This window comes from Orbicella faveolata, unplaced genomic scaffold (genome assembly GCF_042242905.1).
Source record: "Orbicella faveolata isolate gen_17 unplaced genomic scaffold, um_ofav_v1 contig_14, whole genome shotgun sequence".
Lineage (NCBI taxonomy): Eukaryota > Metazoa > Cnidaria > Anthozoa > Scleractinia > Merulinidae > Orbicella > Orbicella faveolata.
The window spans coordinates 19179023-19197618 of NW_028301541.1; the positions used below are offsets into that span (position 1 = coordinate 19179023).

General features: G+C 39.0%; 2 protein-coding genes across 2 annotated transcripts; one reads left to right on the forward strand and one right to left on the reverse strand.

Moving 5' to 3' along the window:
- Positions 1–454: 454 nt before the first annotated feature.
- LOC110047987 (actin-binding protein IPP-like) lies at positions 455–5435 on the forward strand. The gene is made up of 3 exons (XM_020753742.2): positions 455–1800; positions 2764–2907; positions 3975–5435. Exons 1-3 carry the CDS (start codon positions 489–491, stop codon positions 4256–4258), a joined length of 1740 nt encoding a protein of 579 aa, XP_020609401.2. The 5' UTR covers positions 455–488; the 3' UTR covers positions 4259–5435.
- A 762-nt stretch (positions 5436–6197) lies between these two features.
- LOC110047976 (follicle-stimulating hormone receptor-like) lies at positions 6198–14554 on the reverse strand. The gene is made up of 4 exons (XM_020753731.2): positions 13645–14554; positions 13189–13260; positions 10303–10374; positions 6198–9356 (listed from the first exon to the last, which is right to left on the reverse strand). The coding sequence occupies exons 1-4, from the start codon at positions 13872–13874 to the stop codon at positions 7988–7990; spliced, it is 1743 nt and encodes a 580-aa protein (XP_020609390.2). The 5' UTR covers positions 13875–14554; the 3' UTR covers positions 6198–7987.
- Positions 14555–18596: the final 4042 nt, after the last annotated feature.

The following is an 18596-nucleotide window of genomic DNA, read 5'->3' on the forward strand; positions in this document are numbered from 1 at the left end:
GAGAGTATAATACTGTCAGTAGAAATGGTGGGATTTAGCTTTTTGGCACTCTTGTTTCAATAATCTCCCACCCCCTTCCTTAAATAAATGTCTCCCAATTAAAGGTATTCCAGGATAAATAATAACATTATAATTGGCAGAATTTATGTAACACTAATTCATATATTGCATAATATATTAGTGTTTTACAGTCATTGCAAAAAATAAACTCCTCTGTAATTTCTAACAAAAATTCCAGGGATCATACATGCAACTAAGAAAAAGACTATTAAAGCATGATGGGTGTCATTTTGTTTCATTTGCAATGTCCATTTCTGGTGCCAAGTTTGAAGAACACCACTTAAATATTTCAAGAGATATTCTTGATTAAATATTGTACAGTTTTAGTAGAGCAATTTATGATGTCATCACTTTCGAATTCCTCATTTGCATATCTGGAGGATTGGGGTTGAGTGAGCCCGCGAACTTTTGCTCAAACAGCAAACAAAATGGAGGACCATCGAACGGTGAAAGTAGACAAAATCTCGTTTGCCAAAGGACATTCATTCAAGATATTAAATAAGTTGCATTTATTATGGAAGGAAAGTTCTATGTGTGACGCGACTTTGTTAGTTGGTGGCAAAGAATTCTCCGTTCATCGAGTTGTTCTTTCGGCTTCGAGTCCTTACTTTCATGTTATGTTTACAAGTGGTATGGCCGAAAGCTACTTGGAACATGTTGAAATTCACGGTGTAAACGCTGATGTCTTCGGTACAATTCTTCATTTTATCTACACTGGTGAAGTTGAGGTCAACGAGGATAATGTCCAACAGCTCTTACCAGCATCAAAGATGCTGCAAGTGGAAGATATCGAGGTGATGTGCTGCGATTTTTTGAAGCATGAACTCGATTCGTCGAATTGCGTTGGGATTTACCTGTTTTCAGATGCTCATTCGTGTTCACCGTTGTCTAAATCGGCGCTGGATTTCATTCACAGAAACTTTATCAACGTTTCCAAACAAGAAGAGTTTTTGCAACTTACCAAAACTGTTTTGCTTGAATTGTTGGAGTCAGAAGAGCTGAAAATTGAATCTGAAGAACAGGTGTTTGAAGCTGCGATGCGATGGGCTTTGCATGATATCTCCAGAGGAAGAGAAGCTTTGGGTAATATTCTTGAACGAATAAGACTCCCGTTGATCTCCCCCAAATTCCTTGAGAATTACCTCATCACATGTGAGAGCGCAAGTATTCAAAGAATGTTGGCAAGATTACTTGAAGGGTATCGCAATTACCAATCATTAGCCCGTGAGCAACAGCGGGTCCACACCCAACCAAGGCGTGCTTCCAGAAAGTGCTTTTTTATCATTGGAGGTTACAGTCGACGGGTTGGAGGGCGGTGGAGTGACACATCATCTCTTTTCACTGTCGAGAAATTTGACTCTTTTTTGCAGACCTGTGACAGTTTCACAACAGCACAGTTGAGCTTTGCAAGGAGTGGGCATGCAGTTGCCTCAATTGGAGGCCTGATATATGCAATTGGTGGTGAAAATGATTCGTTAATTTATGATACTGTCGAGTGTTATGATCCAGCCTTGAATTCATGGTCACTTGTCGCACCCTTAACAGCACCCCGTGTAGCGTGTGGAGTTTGTGTTGTAGAAGACTTTATGTTTGTGATTGGTGGTTGGGTGGGATCTGAGATTGCAGAGAATGTTGAGAGGTATGATCCTGACCTTGATCGCTGGGACATTGTAGGTAAGGTGGAAACAAAGAGGTTTCATCTTGGAGTTGCTGAGATGGACGGATTAATTTATGCTGCTGGTAAGTTTCAAGCAAGCTGCAGTTTGTTTACATCTTGTCAAAAATATTCTAGAAATTTAAAACTGTTTTTGGGTAGTAAATAGCAAGGTTACATGTATTTCAATGGTTTGCCCTACTGAGAATAAATATTTAAAAGCAGCTTGACACTAGCACAAAAATTCTAACTAAGACTTCTGAACAAAAAATTTTTACACCCTTTCCTTTTATCCCCTAGTTCCAGGCTTTTTACCACTTTCAACCTGAGTGTATATATGCATATTACTTAGCCTAGCTCCAGCTACTCAGAATGTCATCTTCATGGTTGATGGCAGCAAAAAATGCAGTCATTAGCTAGGTTTTGAACTTCTGAGTTTGCCAGTTATTGAAAGTTGTAATAATTTCCAATAATTGTATATTAAATGTCACTATTCCACTTGTTCAAACTAAGTGTTGAATGTAATGCAACCAGGTGAAAGTATACACAACACAATGTATGCCATAATTACAGAGGTGTAACCAAGATTTTTCAAAGGGGGGGTCACAATGTGTCAAAGTGAGGGCACTCACCAGATTGTCATGTCGCCTTTGCCACCTGTCGCAGGTTGTTTGCTTACAAAGGCTTACAAAGGGGGGGGGGGGATGACCGGCACCCCAGGACCCCCCTAGCTGTGCCCCTGAATTAGAGGGGGGAGGGTCACAGCCCTGTGGCAGGTTTGGCTTGACTTACTGACAGGTGCAAAAAATATAAACTTTACTTACAGTTTTTCCCCGCTAACGAGGGAATAGACAATACTTTTTTTATCATGTATAAAATAAATCTCCATTTTTGTTCTTAAGACTAACCTTTGACGTTAAGTTAGCTTGACTATTATCTGTTACTATAGATGAAGAATTTTTTAAACTTGTGTCAGGCCAACTAAAAATTTTGATTACTATAGCAATAATAATTCATAACAGATATTATCTCTTATCACTGGTTCACAGGTGGTTTAAGTGAGTTGGGAGAAGAATTGAAAGTGTTTGAGTGTTACAACCCTGTTAGTGATACATGGATCAGACAACCAGACATGCGTCACAGAAGGGCATACCTGGGACTTGCAGCGTTAGGAGGCAGCTTATATGCTGTAGGTAAGTTGTGCAAAATGGACTGATGAAAAATGAACCATGAATTATAATGCTGACTGGACTAGTGTCCAAGTTCAATTTTCTGCCTCAATTAATTGATAATTAAATTTATTTAGGAATTAAAAATACTTTTTTAGTTATCAAAGTCAGCTTGAATGGCCCTTGTATTTTTATGGTTAGGCCAGGTCCTTCATCATCGCAGCTTCTGATCATTTTCTTCTGAACTACTCAAACTCATTAGTAATTCATTGACCATGACAGTGTTTGGATATCTGATCTTAATTAGCATAGATTTTTACAATATAATTTCTCCGTTTTCTTCTTACTTTTAGTTTTGATAGAGAAGATATATCAAACACTTAAGCCGGGTTTGAACACATTTTGAAACACCTCAAAGTTCGTTAAAAAATAATACTCTGTTGCGCATCATATTTTCAACTCTCTTGTCGGTGTTTGAAAATGTGGTGAAACACAGTCTTTGATGTTTGATATATTACTTTCTATTCTCTAATTCACTTGAGTTCCCTAAAAAAGGGACAGAAAGAAAAAAACCTCACAAGATCCTTAAAGACCTTCTTCAAAGATCCTTCTCAAACTAATTAATAATTCATCAAGTTAAAACAAAGAAAATGACAACCATGAAGTGGGTTTGGATACCCGGTCTTAATTAGCATAGATTTTGATGAATTTGCTTCTCCGTTTTCTCCTCAGTTTTTGTTTCAATTGAAAAGATGTATCAAATACCCAAGACAGTGTTTCATTGGTTATCCAAACACCTTGAATTTCGTCAAAAATACTCCACTGTGCGTCATATTTTCAACTCTCTTCTCTGTGTTTGGATATCCTGATGAAACACTGTCACTCATGTTTGATATATTACTTGAAAGATCTTGTTTTGCAATGATTGTCAAGGATCCTCGATCCTTCAGGATCTTCAAAGATCTTGGCAGGATCTTTGGGCAAGATAAATTCCTACAGGCCTTATGCGTCCAATGGCGTGATAAGGACTGATGATGACTGGTACATGTATCCCCCTGAACGTTTGGTAACTGTAGTGGCTCTTACTGCAGGTGGCTCCAATGAACCAGACGGGGCCTTGGCTAGTGTTGAGCGCTTTGATCTGGACAGAAACCAATGGACAGAAGTGGTCCCTATGGAGAAGCCAAGGGCAGGATTGGCGGTCGCAGTTAGCAGTGGGTTATTGTATGTATTTGGTGGCCGGACCACCAGTGAAGAGTACTCACCTCCTGTCACACTAACAGGTGTTGATATGTACGATCCAAAGAAGAAGAAATGGAAACATGTGACAGACTTGTGTTTTAGTAGGTGCGATTTTGGTATTGGGATTGTTTAGTCTGATGACGACACTTGCAAACCTGTACATGAGCTAGCTGTGCAGGGGCATTCCACAACAAACCCAACAGCGGCATAGCAGACCAGGCCCTGAAGATATTGTTTCACTTCTTGTCAAGTCTCTGTGCAGGTATCAGTCTTGCTCCTAGAGTCTCTCTCCTTGTTGACTGGGAGTGAGGCTGCACGACTGCTGACTGATAAATTAAATAGTGGTTTTTATTATACATTGAACTCGCTATCTCTTTTCTGATTGACCAAAAGTGTACCGTGAATTTCAAAATCAGCACCTGTGATGTCATCTAGCTGTAGATTAGACAATAATCATGTCAAGGACACTCAAGGTCACAGGTAATCATGTCATGTATGACTGCAGTGCATGATTTCTAAGGGTAGCCATGTCAAGTTCGCGCACTTTGTGTTGCCTACCGTCAGTGAAGAAGCAAAAACGTGACCTCCATTTGTTTTTTCGTTCAGTGGGTAACAAAACAATTATTAGATTTGGTTTTTGTGATATCCAGAATAATCAAGGTTTCAGTAAGGGTTTTCAGTCTCAGCCTTTGGCTTTGGCTGATAACCCCTACTGCAACCTTGATTATTTTGGATATCACAAAAACTTTGACATTCAATAATTGTTTATAATGTTCACATCTGTTATCAGTAAGTAAGAAAGTCCCTAATACCTTTATTTAAGTGGCAGGCTAAAATGGCTTTAATAAAACCACTAAATGGAAAGACTTCAACGGAAAAATAACAAGATCTTTATATTATGCTTGAAAGCTAATTAAGAATAATAATTATTTACAATGTAAAAATATAAATAAGGTTAAAATGCATGAGTAATATAAGATAAAAATACTTAAAGGACATTAAGAACCACATAAAATGCAATTATTACCACAACTGTCAGTCAAAATATCAAAGTCAACTTTGCAAATGTTTTTCTTAAAAGCTGACAGTGTTGGTGAACTTCTACAAAGTAAATGACTCCATGACTTTCGTAACATTGAAAGAATTTCAGCTCTTCTTTCTCACAAACGGGTAATTCTTAAAAATACATGTAGATACTCAGGCATCCTGAATAAGAATGGTGGAATGTAGGAGGTTTTTGATTCCGTTGACTTTATTTTAAGCTGCCAACAGTTAATACAGTAATAAAGGAGAAGCCTTTTTGTGTTAAATGGCTGGCGGATTACCTAATTTTGTTTTTCAAAACTATCTTGCTTTGGTAGTGAAGTTGGTGTAATGATTAGCAAAGCTTCAACATGTACAGGCTGCACTCATAAACTTCCAGCAGGGTTGCCTTAGGTTAGGAAATGGTCAGGTAAAAGAAAATTCTTCAAGGTCAGGGAAAGGTCAGGGAAATTCATTGTGAGTCAGGGAAAATTGACATTTTGAAGAAAGGCGAAAGTTGAGATAATTTAACACGGTTGATTCAATACCATTGAGGGCTGGAAGAAACACTTAGGGTCACTGTGATCTCAACGATACTTTTACTTGATACAGAAGGAAAATTTGTTGAAAACTTATCAGTCTTAATGAGTAAGTGGTAAGGATGGCTATAAGTTGAGGTCTCAAGCCACTACTAGATCTAACATTTTGTATTTGTTTGGTCGGGGAAATTTTATTTTTATTGGGGAAAAGTCAGGGAATTTTGAAAAGTGATGTCTGTGGCAAGCATGTCCAGCTACTGGACAGCTTTACACAGAGAGGGTGGACTGAATTCCCAAGAAAAACATGATAGGGTATTGAAATTATGTTTGGTATAGAATAACGGAATAACATGACTTTTTGAGGGAATACTATTTATTTGCCCTCATGTAGTGTCATTTGCAGCCCTGGCGCGAAGCGCGAGGGCGCAAATGACACTAAAAGGGTGCAAATAAACAATATTCCCTCAAAAAGTCATGTTATTATCATTATTATCAATATGCAAGACCAAATGATATCAAGAATGCGAGTTTTAATAATACAAGTGAACGACGAATTCAAAATCACTTCAAAGCATCATGTAACTGTTAATTCAACAAGCTATTAAAGAAACAACACCATCCAGTGAACTTCTTAAAAGTTACAGAAAAAATGTTTAGAATAATTGATACATCACAAAGTTATCTGTGAGAATATGAATACCTCCCGGGGGGTACACCCAGAAAAGTTGGGTGGGGGTGTGCGGCCCACTTCCCAAAACCCTTGCCCTATTTGTGACCAAAATCTGCGATTGTCCCTACCCTGTTAATGACCTGACCAAAAATTCGATACCCTATTTATTTTGTTTTCTCGGCGCACCTGTAAACTAGCTGGTCGTCCTGTAGACTCTGCTTATCAAGTCTATGGGACGCAAGTGACCAAGTAAAATAAACTGTTTATGTCTGTCTATAATTATCTTTTTTTTTTTCCCTCCAACTTGTACTTGAAGCAATATTCTACTCCGTCAGAAACGAATGTGGAGGCGCGGTTAGCCTCTGGGGTGGGTGCGCTCGTCTCCGGATCGAGCGGTCCGGTTTCGAGCCTTGGCCGGGGACATTGTGTTGTGTTCTTTGGCAAGACACTTTACTCTAACAGTGCCTCTCTCCACCCGGGTCTATAAATGGGTACCGGCGACATCAATGCTGGGGGTATCCCTGCGATAGACTAACGTCCCATCCAGGGGGGAGTAGAAATACCCCTACTCCATTCATGCTACAGAAACGGGGATAAGCTCCGGCCCACTAGGCCACTCTGCCCGTATGCAGACTTTACCTACCTACCACGTCAGGAACGAATGCCCTTATTCGGTAATACTATATATGCCTTGAACTGGGTGGAACATTTTAAAACACTAAAGCTATAAAGCCTCCGTCATTTTGTCTGACCTCAACTATATCGCACCGTCAACTCTCGCCTTTCGGACATCCCGCTATATATTACGGACAGAAGCTAAATCCCCGTCCGAACTTACAAAGAAATGCCGGTATAGAACTCCCGCTATGACGAACTCCCACTATAAAACGGAACTGCGGGCTCTTCATATGGTCCCAGACTAATATTTATATTGTTCTACTCTCGTTACAACGGGCAACTTGGCGGTAATAAATGAGCTAATTATTCACCGCACTCTTGAAATGTAAACTATAGTATATCGACCTATGATGATTATAAATTACAGTAAATGTACACTACAAATAAGAAACTAGAAATCTTAAAAGGGTATAGCAGTAAACCTGATATGCGACAGTTCCAAAACTTGAGCAATTTTCATCACACCCCGCTATAGCGGACTCTCGCTATTACGTACACCAAATGACGGTCACGAGGTTGTCCGCTATAACGAGCGTTGACTGTATAATGTTAATTAATAAATAATAATATTAAAATTACTAATTTTTATCGTCATCTAGTCATCTCAACAGATCTAGAGTCTTTTTTACAATGAAAACACTAACGACTTGACTAAAGGCGGTCCAAAATAGGTCCGCAATTCGTACTGATGCGTGAGTATATTTAGATAAGACTTTTTTTCATTCTTTCCTTTTAGTTTAAGTAGTCATACGATTACACACACTTCACATACGAACTGAAATATGAGTAGTCACTTAAACAGCTAATGGCAGAGATTGTACATGTCCGATCCTGGTTGTAAAATACAGCACTTTGAACGGTGGTAGTCAAACAAGGATCTGCGTCGTAACAGAATTTTTTTTTTTTTCAATGTTAAACTTTCGGTTATAATGATATAACCACTAATCTCTGTTTACTTCTCGAAGAGAGTTACCTTGTAGAGCACAATCTGAGATGAGGCTGTGTTTAACTGTGATATCGACGAAGTTCCTTCATGTCTCCTGAGGGCTTCAACAAACGGTGGAATTCTGTGCGTTTTCAGAACTTTTCTGATCCGCTTGACAAACTGCCCCTGCCTGAAGGCACAAAGAATGGGATTGATGCAGGAATTTAGTCCCAGACAGGCGATAGGGAGCCAGAAACCAACCACAAATAACATCTGGGTGTTATGACCACTGTTAAGTTCAATCGTGTCGTGGATGTCCTTTACAGGCACGAACGTGATTATTAGAATCATTGGTGTCAACAGGAGGACAAAATTGCTGCCAACAACAAGGGCAATCTTCCTTAAGATGGCTGCTTCTCTTTTCACTCCTAAATGGGAACCTGAACGTCTCACGAACAGAAATATTCGCACGTATAAAGGGATATTCGCGATGTAGAGTGCGATGAGAACTCCGAGGCAAATCAGGAATGTGTTCTCCTGTGCAACTGGAAAACTGCACATCATTGTGGCGCTGTAAGAGAGATTTAGAACATGGAAAAGGGGGGAGAGTGCGTAGCTGAGTGATAAAACCCACGAGAACAACAGGCATGCCGCAGCTATTTTTTTGTTTAAGCGATGGTCGGGATTCATACAGTAGACTATGGAGCAGTACTTCTCCACCGTAAGCAGAAGAGAGGTTACCGCTGCCACACAAACAGCTGTGGTGAATATGATGGCTGCAAGTGGACAGAGGACACCTCCCCCCAGAACAAGCTTCTCGCCTGACTTCAATTTGTCACTCACGTTGGACAAAAAGTTGAAGATGTTCAAATCGGCAATGATGATGGAGTAAATTCCAATGAAGACATCACAAATCGCCATGTTGGCGATAAGAAGCATCGATGTTTTCTGGCGAAGGGATCTCGAGGAAAAAACCGTGATCAAGACGATTAAATTTAGCAGAATGGCTACTGAACCCATAATGTATGAGGTGTAAAATAGTTTCTTGGGCACGTTTATTACTTTTGCTTTTTCAGCAGGGCTAGAAGTTATCTTACGAAATTTTGGAGAACATTTCAAAGGGCTGGCGCAAATTGAAAAAAATCCACGTTCGACAAACTTCTTGGCTGGACTGTCCTTACTGAGGGTAAGTCCACTGGGAATATTCGATCTGACCAGCGTACAGTTTGCGCATTCGTCGCTCCATGTAACACCGTGGATGCGTCCTAGGGATGGCAAGTTTAATATGTTGCTATCTGGGGTCCAAGCACTTCCGGTAACGATTAAGGTCGTCAGGTTCGGAAGCTGGCGAATGACGTCACCTTCCCATCTTTGCAAAGGATTAAAGCTCAGGTCTCTGGAATGGGAAGAGGATGTCATTAAACAGTGAAGTTTGCTAAATTGCTCAGTTTATCTCAAATTGTCCGACTCTTGAAAGAGTGCTTGGAGCGAAGTTGTAATTAAGGACGTTGGCCTGAAAATTTTCCAGTCGATAGATGTTTTTTTGTTTGTTTGTTTTACAACAGTCAGATAATGAGTTACTTGTATCAGAAATGCAAAAAAAAGTGGGGGTAGCAGACTTCGTTTCAGAAATAAAGCGTGTGAAAAACTACCCTGATTTTGAAAAATTGGCGCACGTAATTCAGCATGTTTTATAGGGGTTTATTGTTAAAAATATCGAAGGTGAGTCAACGGAGGCAAACCTGGGTCTGTTGCGTAAATAATTCCAAATGTTACCAACGTTTTCACAAAACTTAACCCTTCAAGAGGAATTTGAAACCGTCGCACAGATAAACGAAGAGCTAAAAAGAACGGAATTCGATGGTGCATTTTGCAAAAAATTCAAACTTCTAGTCCATAGAATTTCTTCATTTTTTCGCTAAACGTAGAACAGCGGTGGAGAAAATGATCCATCAAGAGAAAAATAGGGGTCACCGAACATCTAAGATCGTTAAATTCAGGCAAAGCTATAGCAGTGGCCATCTGCCCTATCACTGTTCATTTTATTACTTAGCGCGGTCTCATACATGACGTGGCGTGTGAATTTGCGTGCGCAGTGAGGATGCGCCGAAACAATTAGGGCGAACGTCTTTAAAGCGCACTCTCCGAATGTCACAATGACAGGGTTTCACACGGAGGGTAATTTGTAGTGTTTCTTAACGTGATCTAATCTGACTCCAAAATTGAATTGTAGTGAAAAGATCTTTTTAAGTCAGATTCAAGTTGTCTCATTACCGAGTTTTTGACACTTAAGATTGGCGGTACTGAAGTTAGACGAGAAAGGCTATGAGGAGAATACTCACAATAATTTGACATTAGGGAGAGTTCCAAAGTCACCATCTTTTATAGTGGATATGTTGTTGTAAGCCAGAGAGCTGAAACATAATTCACGTTTAAATTATAACAGGCCTGCTGTAATAAGAATATGATTAAAATCTATGACATAGGAAAGGGACGGATTTGTTTACACTAATTAACCCTTAACTAGGAGAGGACGGAGATAGGGTGAGGGAGTTAATACCCCATATAAACCTTATTCTCAAGGTGACCCCTCTCATGTTAGTTTAGATATGATATCCACACTGGGTATCCAATTTCCCTGCGGATAATCCTCCGTAGAAAAAAAGACGACGGCTGGTAGATTCACCCAGAATTTTTAGCACACGAAAACTTTAACAACGCTCATAAAACAGTGGCGGACCTAGGGGAGGAGCCCGGGCTTCCCCCTTATCCTTATTTTGGATAAAAAAACAAAAAAACTCGCAAAACGAAGAAAAGCTGGCAAGGCAAGAAACCCTCCCCCTCCCCCGCTCCCTTAGCTCAAGGTGTGGATCCGCCACTGAAAAACTACAGAGAAGTTCTAGAATCTCAGTCAAACCTAGCATGCATTTCGTCAGCACAGGGACAAATGCTGCAAAAATACTTATGGCTTTCCTTATAGTTATGGGCTGTGTAAGACTCGCGTGGTATTGTGGTAAAATGTACAGCCGCCATCCTTTTTTTTTTCCCTAAGGAGGACTATCCCACGCGCGTTCCAAGACTGTTTCTTCGTGAAGGATGAAAGTCCGTGTGAGGGCACGGGCTGTCTACGTCAGCAGAATCTGCGTCACAGGGCTGGTTATTTCTGGAACCTCCTGTAATGGGATTTCTGAGACCAGGAATGGTCTAAAAAGAGCTTGATAGGGACTACCTTGCTAATAATAGGGAGTTTAAACAAATCGCTACGGCTGGCTCTGATACGGCTGCCGGAAGTAAATTTCCCCCAAATGAGACACTGCGCATGTACGTCGGTTGCATCCAGCCGTAGCGTGAAATCTGATTATGTGAGTCGGGATGTTTTGCCGTAGTGTCTACTACGTCGGTTTATTTCGCTTCTCTGGCCCTTTTCAACGAACATCTCGGCATTTTAAGAATTCCATTGAATGCTATATCCTTTGAACTCAATTTAAGTCAAAGATTGTGTCAAGGTTGGCTTTCATAAGCCTGTAAATCCGTATCCTGAATTTACGATAAGTTTTGGCAAAGGTCTTGGAATGGCGAAGCGAGTCAAGTGAAATGTTCGTGTTGAGCACGAGGTTGTTTTTCTTCGGTTAAGTTTGCTTTGAGGGTTTAGTGAAGATGTTTTATATCTGGATAACTATACGATGCTATTTTGCTTCTTTGACTATTGATATATTTGTGTTCTTCACTCGATATTCTTTGAGATATTTGTCTCTGAGATTATATAGTTCATCCATCAAATTGTTATGGTACAAAGTGTATGGCATTCGCTTTCGCTGAGAAATAATCTGTTCGTCCTACCGAATAACAGCCATCGTCCTTTGACCGAAGCCATTTGGCTGTGAGAAACTAAATAAAAGAGATTTTAAACTCCTTAGCCGATGTTTCTTTCCCGGGGAGGGGGGGGCACTGCCATATATGGGCTATATAGGTATGTGCCGCTGTGAAAGGTATGGTTTTCAAGCAGTTTACTCTAGGATAGGGTATATAAATCAGACCGTTTGGGTCTAGAATAGGGTATCATTTTTCCCAAAACTGACTAGTTGGTTGAAGATTTTATCTAGACTAAGCAAACCAGGAATTGCCACTCAAAAATATAAAAAAATCAAATTGGCAAGTTTAAATTTACGCAAATCAGCCGCAATAGTGTCGATGGATGGGGGGTTTGAGGAGTTTACTCTAGTATAGGGTAGCAAACTTCAGCTGAACTAGCTCTGGTATAGGCTAAGGGTTCCGGGGTCCCAGCGGCACATCCCCACCCAGAAATTCCCAAAGGACCCCCCCCCCCCAGGTTTCTTTCATCTTTGTATTTCGCTTTGCTTGCTAAACTTAAAATTTGGCAGACCACCGAGACGTACTCTCCCCAGACCTTTTCAGTCACGGCAGCCGTAGTAGCACCAGCCGTAGTGATTTGCTCGAACTCCCTAATAAGGCTACGTCATGTGAGAGATAAATGTGGGACTAACTTTTACACCCCTCATCCTCTCTAGCTATTACAGTCAAACCTGTACTAGTCGGACACCCTCGGGACCCATGCTAGTGTCCGCTTAACACAGGGTGTTCCTTGAAAACAGGTTCCCTCAGAATTGGTCTTAAAAGGGTCATTACTATTCGTCAGTATTAAAAGACCTTGAAAGGGTCAAATAGCATTCTCGTGAACGGTTGATAACTCTGAAATAACCGTATTTTCATAAACAATGACAAGTATCTGAGGTAAAGCGATTTAAGTATACAAAAAGGGTATCTATATTGATCGAATCATGTGAAGGTTTAAAAAAACAAACAAAAACAAATGTTCAGTAAATGTTCTGTTGGCCGATCTACTAAAACTTGGACAAAGAAATTATGCATTCTTCTTGCAGTGTCCGTTTGATACAGGTTTCTAACAATAGAAACGACCATAAAAGTCAAGTTTATAAGCTGTCCGCGTCCGCTTGATAGAGATGTCCGTTGAATACAGGTATTTTTTACAGTGAATGTGGGAAAAGGAAAATGGGACTTGCACTGCTGTCCGCTTAATAGAGGCTGTCGGTTTAATATGGGGTTCGCTTAATACAGATTTGACTGTACATTACTAGAAGAGAGCAAGGGATACTTTCGTATAAACTCTAAGCTAGGTTGTAAAATAGGCCATTTCCTAAAACTCTCATGCAGGGGAAAGAGACATAATTTTATCAAGAATCACTTACAGGTTAACCAACTGACTCTGATTCAGCAAAAACTCCGTGGGTATGTGTTGAAGGCTGTTTCTAGATAGATCTCTGAAAAATAGCGGAAAAAATCACACACCCTATCATTAGAACATGAGGCTTTCAGTGCGACCATAACCAAGTTTAATTATTTTTAACAGTTGACATTAGAGTAGCCAGGGTGCCAACTAAGGGTTGTAACAACTGAAGAATTTAAAAAATATATATATTTAGCGTCCACAGCAAATGTTGCATGTTTCAAATGGGAAACTCTTTGGGATTAAGTCATAATTAAATTTTCAACTCCGTCCTTCACCACAAGCGTCTCTTAGATTGCCCCGCCTTGAAAAGGGTGCATGGTGAAATGTCCACACAGTTTGCTGATGCCAGCTACACTTCTAATTCTATTTGTCTACGTGTCTGTTTAACCAAACAAGGATAAAATTGTTTCCTTACAAGGATTTAAAAAGAACCAGAGGCGATACTGGTTGCGAAGAACCATTTAACTGACATCTAGTATCCAAAAATCCACTTGGTTTTAACAAACAGCGACAACGAGCATCAACGCTGCAATGAGAAGTGGAGTTCCTAGAGCCCTGGGCACTAGTTACCAGGTGCCGTAACAGCAACGCGGCAGCAAGTAGCCATGGTGCCTTCATGTCGGCTTTACTACGAAAAAATATCATTATATCAGGTACAAATTGTTAGTAATTCAGTCAGTTGTACTTGTTATAGCTATGTCAGTGGAAAAGTTTCCTACCTTGGTCGTATCCTAGCGCGCAAAGTTGGGAATAACGGATTTATAAAAAATGTTGCGTTATTTTTACCTTAACACTTTCAGCAACAATTTAGCCGGTCCAAAATGGTTCTACATAATTTTTCTTGTTTAGATCAAGATTCTTAATTTTAGAAACAACCAATTGCGAAATAATTCGCGACATTGGAATACTTTTGCAATTGATTTCCATATCGATTTCCAATGATATCGACCCTCTATAGCCTTAAGTTTTAAGCCTTTTATCGTGTAGGTGTATCGAAAAAATATTCTCGAAATTTGAGTATATAAGCTTACTTGGAGAGATATCTTGACTGCAAAACCAAGCATGTTTGTCTTCCGGTGAGAAATCGATTTCAAAATGCGATTAGACACTATTCCCTGATTATTTACACATAACGCACAGAGTTCTCTTGAATTAAATCGACAGAAATCGAAGGAAATTTACAACCAAAAATTAACGAAATAATAATAATAAAAGAAATTGCAATAGGTATGATAAGTACTTAGCTTGTGGTAGCTGGCATGCAGGGAGAAATTTCGTGGAGAAAATCAACACGGAAATACGAAACTTCGCAATTAAATTTCTTGCCGGCCTGGAAGGAAATTAAGTTGATAATTAAAAGTCATCTGCATAAGTTATTTGCAGAAATATGAATGAAAATTAGAAAAGCCAATTTCTTTCATTTTTTGTTGCGTAGTTTCGTCTTTCATGAATCAGAGTGGCAGCTATAGAAACCTTTTTTGTTAATATTTGGAGTTATTCTCTTTCTAAAATATCGCTATCATTTTCCTTTTGTCTGATTTAGATCTCTTTCAATTTTAGATTTGGCCTAAATTTGGTTTAGCGAGCCATCACCGAGAATATTTAATCGTTGTTGAATTTCTATATCATCAGCTTTTTGCCTACCAATGAGGTAGTATTTGAAGGAATGATTAAATCTTGATCACTTTACGAGATTTAAAACAAGTAAACTTACCGTATGTTTCTTCACTAAGAAAAAGTAAGTCTTCATCGATGTGCAACATGAGCTGGTAACTGAAATAAATTTTGCATCTGCCGGAAAAAAGCCTTCATTTGTTTTTTTATATCTTCTACAGCGGGCGGAATAAAAGTGAAATGATTCTAGCTGATATGTTGACAAGATACAGGTGACAGAGTGACAAGATCAAACGGAGGCCTCCCTCTTAACAAAACGTAATCTGTTAGCCACAAGAGACCTTCATTTGTTTTACCGCATTTGCAAAGACCAAGGCTCCTTCTACACTACGCCCGAGAAATTGAAAACGCAGCTTTATTTTCACGGTTAGGCCTGATATACCGTCCGCACTAATCCGCCACGAAAGCGGAGTTTTTAATTTGGAAAATGCCCTTCAAACCGGAGGAATTTGAAAACGCCGGCTTTGCGTGTTTGTGTGCATGTCCGGAAAACACTTATATTATGAAAACGGGGCTTCTCGAAAACGATGACATACGATAATTATGTGATTTCTCTAGCCGAGTTTTCCGCAAACAAAAAATCCAAAATCACCAGTACATTAATGTTGCGTTTTCAAATTTCTCCAGCGTAGTGGGGATAGAAGACATTTGATGCATTTTCTGAGTGAAAACGTTGTTTTCAAATTCCTCCGGCGTAGTGTGGACGGAAAACATTTGATGCGTTTTCAGAGTGAAAGCGTTGTTTTCAAATTTCTCCGGCGTAGTGTGGATGGGGCCCGAGAAAAGAGTTGAAAATACGGCTTGCAGCGAAGTATTTTTGACGAAGTTCATGGTGTTTTGAAGAAATGTCTCGAGTGTTTGATCTTGTCAATCGAAACTAAAACTAAAAAGAAAACGAATACATTTAATCGTAAACCTTTTGCTGATTCAAATCAGATATTCAAACACCGTCGCGGTTGTAAGCTTAATTTCCCTCGGTTTAAATGCGACGGATCAATTATTAATGAGTTTGAAAAAGCATGGTTTAAAATGCCGGAACTTATCAGACATACGATGCTTCACGTATTTTGTAAAGATAACGCCCTTGACACTTTGCAATAACACTTCTCACTTTGGAATAAATTAGCGGCTGTCCCACTTTGAAACTGACAAGAAGCTGTTCTACTTTGCAAACATGACATAAGGATGTTTCGGGCGACGTTTTGCAACTTCTATCTATTCTGACAAATTGCAACATTGAAACATCTTTTACTGTTGACATTGGTCATACGGCCATACAAACACTTTTTTTTTTTATCAGGTTAGGATAATTTCCGAACCCTGGTCGAAGACTTCCGAGAAGGATACGAAAATCTTTCGACTTAGTGTCGACTTTCGTTTGGCTCATTTGGCATGAAAATGTTTCAAACGTGTCAGCAAATGGGACTTCAGCGACATCTTTACATGTGAATTGAAAGTTACCACAAATTTTACAGTTTCAAAAGACGATACGATTTTTCTCAAGTCCGAGAAAAAACAAATAACCAATCCAGTTGCAAAATGATTACATCAGAAAAAGCTTAGAAAGCTTACGAAGTTTTCTAGCGTATTTCTTTGCTTGTAATTAACTTGATACTAACTGACAGAAATGGGAAAATTTCTGGAGAAGTTTGTGAGCAGCTTCCAAGCACTTTTTTTTCACAATTTGGCATAACCCTGAGAAATTTCGAGCAAGTTATCGAGCAACAAATCTCGCAATTCTCTGAAAATATTTCACGTATAGCCCTGGACGAGAAGATAGATTTGTCACTTAAATGTTCGTTGCTTTCCTCGTGTGATCTTGAAAAGTTATCTTCTTCATAGACTAGTGTACAATTTTTTTATAGCAAAGATTTTTTTTTATAGCAAAGAGACATTTCAAAGAAAACTTCGCAGATTTCGTTGTCATTCGAGCAAATAAAAGCAAATGTCACATGAAAACTTGTCAAAAGAAAACTATATCTTTGCATGTGTGTGTGAATTTACTTTTAATTTTGGAAGCTCGAAAAATTAGTACGGATATACGATAAGGATCTGAAATTTGCGCTACACATGGCAAACTAGCATTTAGATGTGTGCTTCGTGCGTGTAAATTTTTCACGCGCGATTAATTTGTCAATTTTTTACGATTTGTGAAATTGTTAATAACAAAAATAACACCGCGATATAATTAGTGAAAGATGTTAGGCTTCTAATGTATGGTACTTTTAAAACATATTGCTGATCCAATGACTTCGGGAAAAAATAATACAAAATTAAAATACAAAGGAACAAAGTGGAAGTAATATGGTCTTACAGTACATGATTTTGTCGTAAAAATTGGCAACATCTCGGAGAATAACTTTTTCGTTGGTAGATTTTGTGATCTCAAAAAGTACCCAAAGAAATGCTGCTTAATGTACGATTTTTTCCATATTTGCTTTTTGTATATTTGTATTTACCTGCTGCGTAGTGGTTTTGGAGAACTCTTCTTAAACTGAATGATGTAAAAATGGTTGGAGGAACTCACTGCAAGGTCGTAAATACAGCAACAGAATCCGCCCAAATGCCGACCATCTACTTTTGTAGCACTAACACTTGTAAACAACTTTATGTAGCTCGGTGACGCAACTCCGGCAACCAGCTTTTGTATTCCTTCATTGACAGGCAGCTGGTGGTAACAGAAACTATTATTAAAACACAACAACCAGGCTTATAGCCCAAAAACAACCAACCGGCGGCATTCATTTTATGTTTCTTACAGTTTGCACTAATTAAGTTGCCTTCTTTGCAAGTGTACATATAATTGATTAGAAAACTACAATGAGCCACAAGATTCGAAGTGTTTTTCTTTTTTCCTGGATAGCAAAATTCTTTCCACAGTAAATTAATAGCATGGTAAAAGCCAATCCCCTTTCATTTTCTCTACAAGAGTAGAACTGAAATTTCATTTAATTTTGCTGACTAAAAGCAAACAAAAAGTAGATAACATGTACCAGCATCCTGTAACGATTTAAAAGCATTTTCCTTGAAAGAAGACAAAGACAAGAGATTACCGAATTCATAGACGGCGAAATTTAGCTCTTAATCTTTTAATCGGTACTGAAGAAAAGAGGTTTTCGTATCAAGCCCATGTGATTGATTACATTGGTTCCTGAGACGCGATTTTGCCGTGTTTATACTTAAGAAAAGTTGTCTTTTATTGCAAGAAATTACGCGTTTCATTTCCGAAGAGGAAAATGTGTTTGCGACAGGAAATTAACAACAACATCTCAACAAAAAATACCCGCAATTCGGAAGGTAATTTGTTCATTTATTATCTTTAACTTTCCAAGAGATTTTCCTGACAAAAAAAATAAATAGGGAAAAATTCATATACAGAAACGTTGGACGAGATTTTGGAAATCCTTGTCAATAGGTACAAAAAATGACGTTTCATATTACTTTTTGAAATGTGCGGCATTTCAAATTTGAAAACGGAGGTTTCACTCTTAAAACGCATCAAATAATGTTTCCCGTCCACACTTGACTTCGCCGGAGGAATTTAAAAACGCAGCAATCACCGGTCATTTTGGATCTGTGTTTGAGGATACCTCGGTCAGGGAAATCGTGACGGCATCGTTTTCAAAAAGTTCCGTTTTCAAAATATTTTCCATCCACACGAGAACGCAAAGCCAGCGTTTTGAATTTACTCCG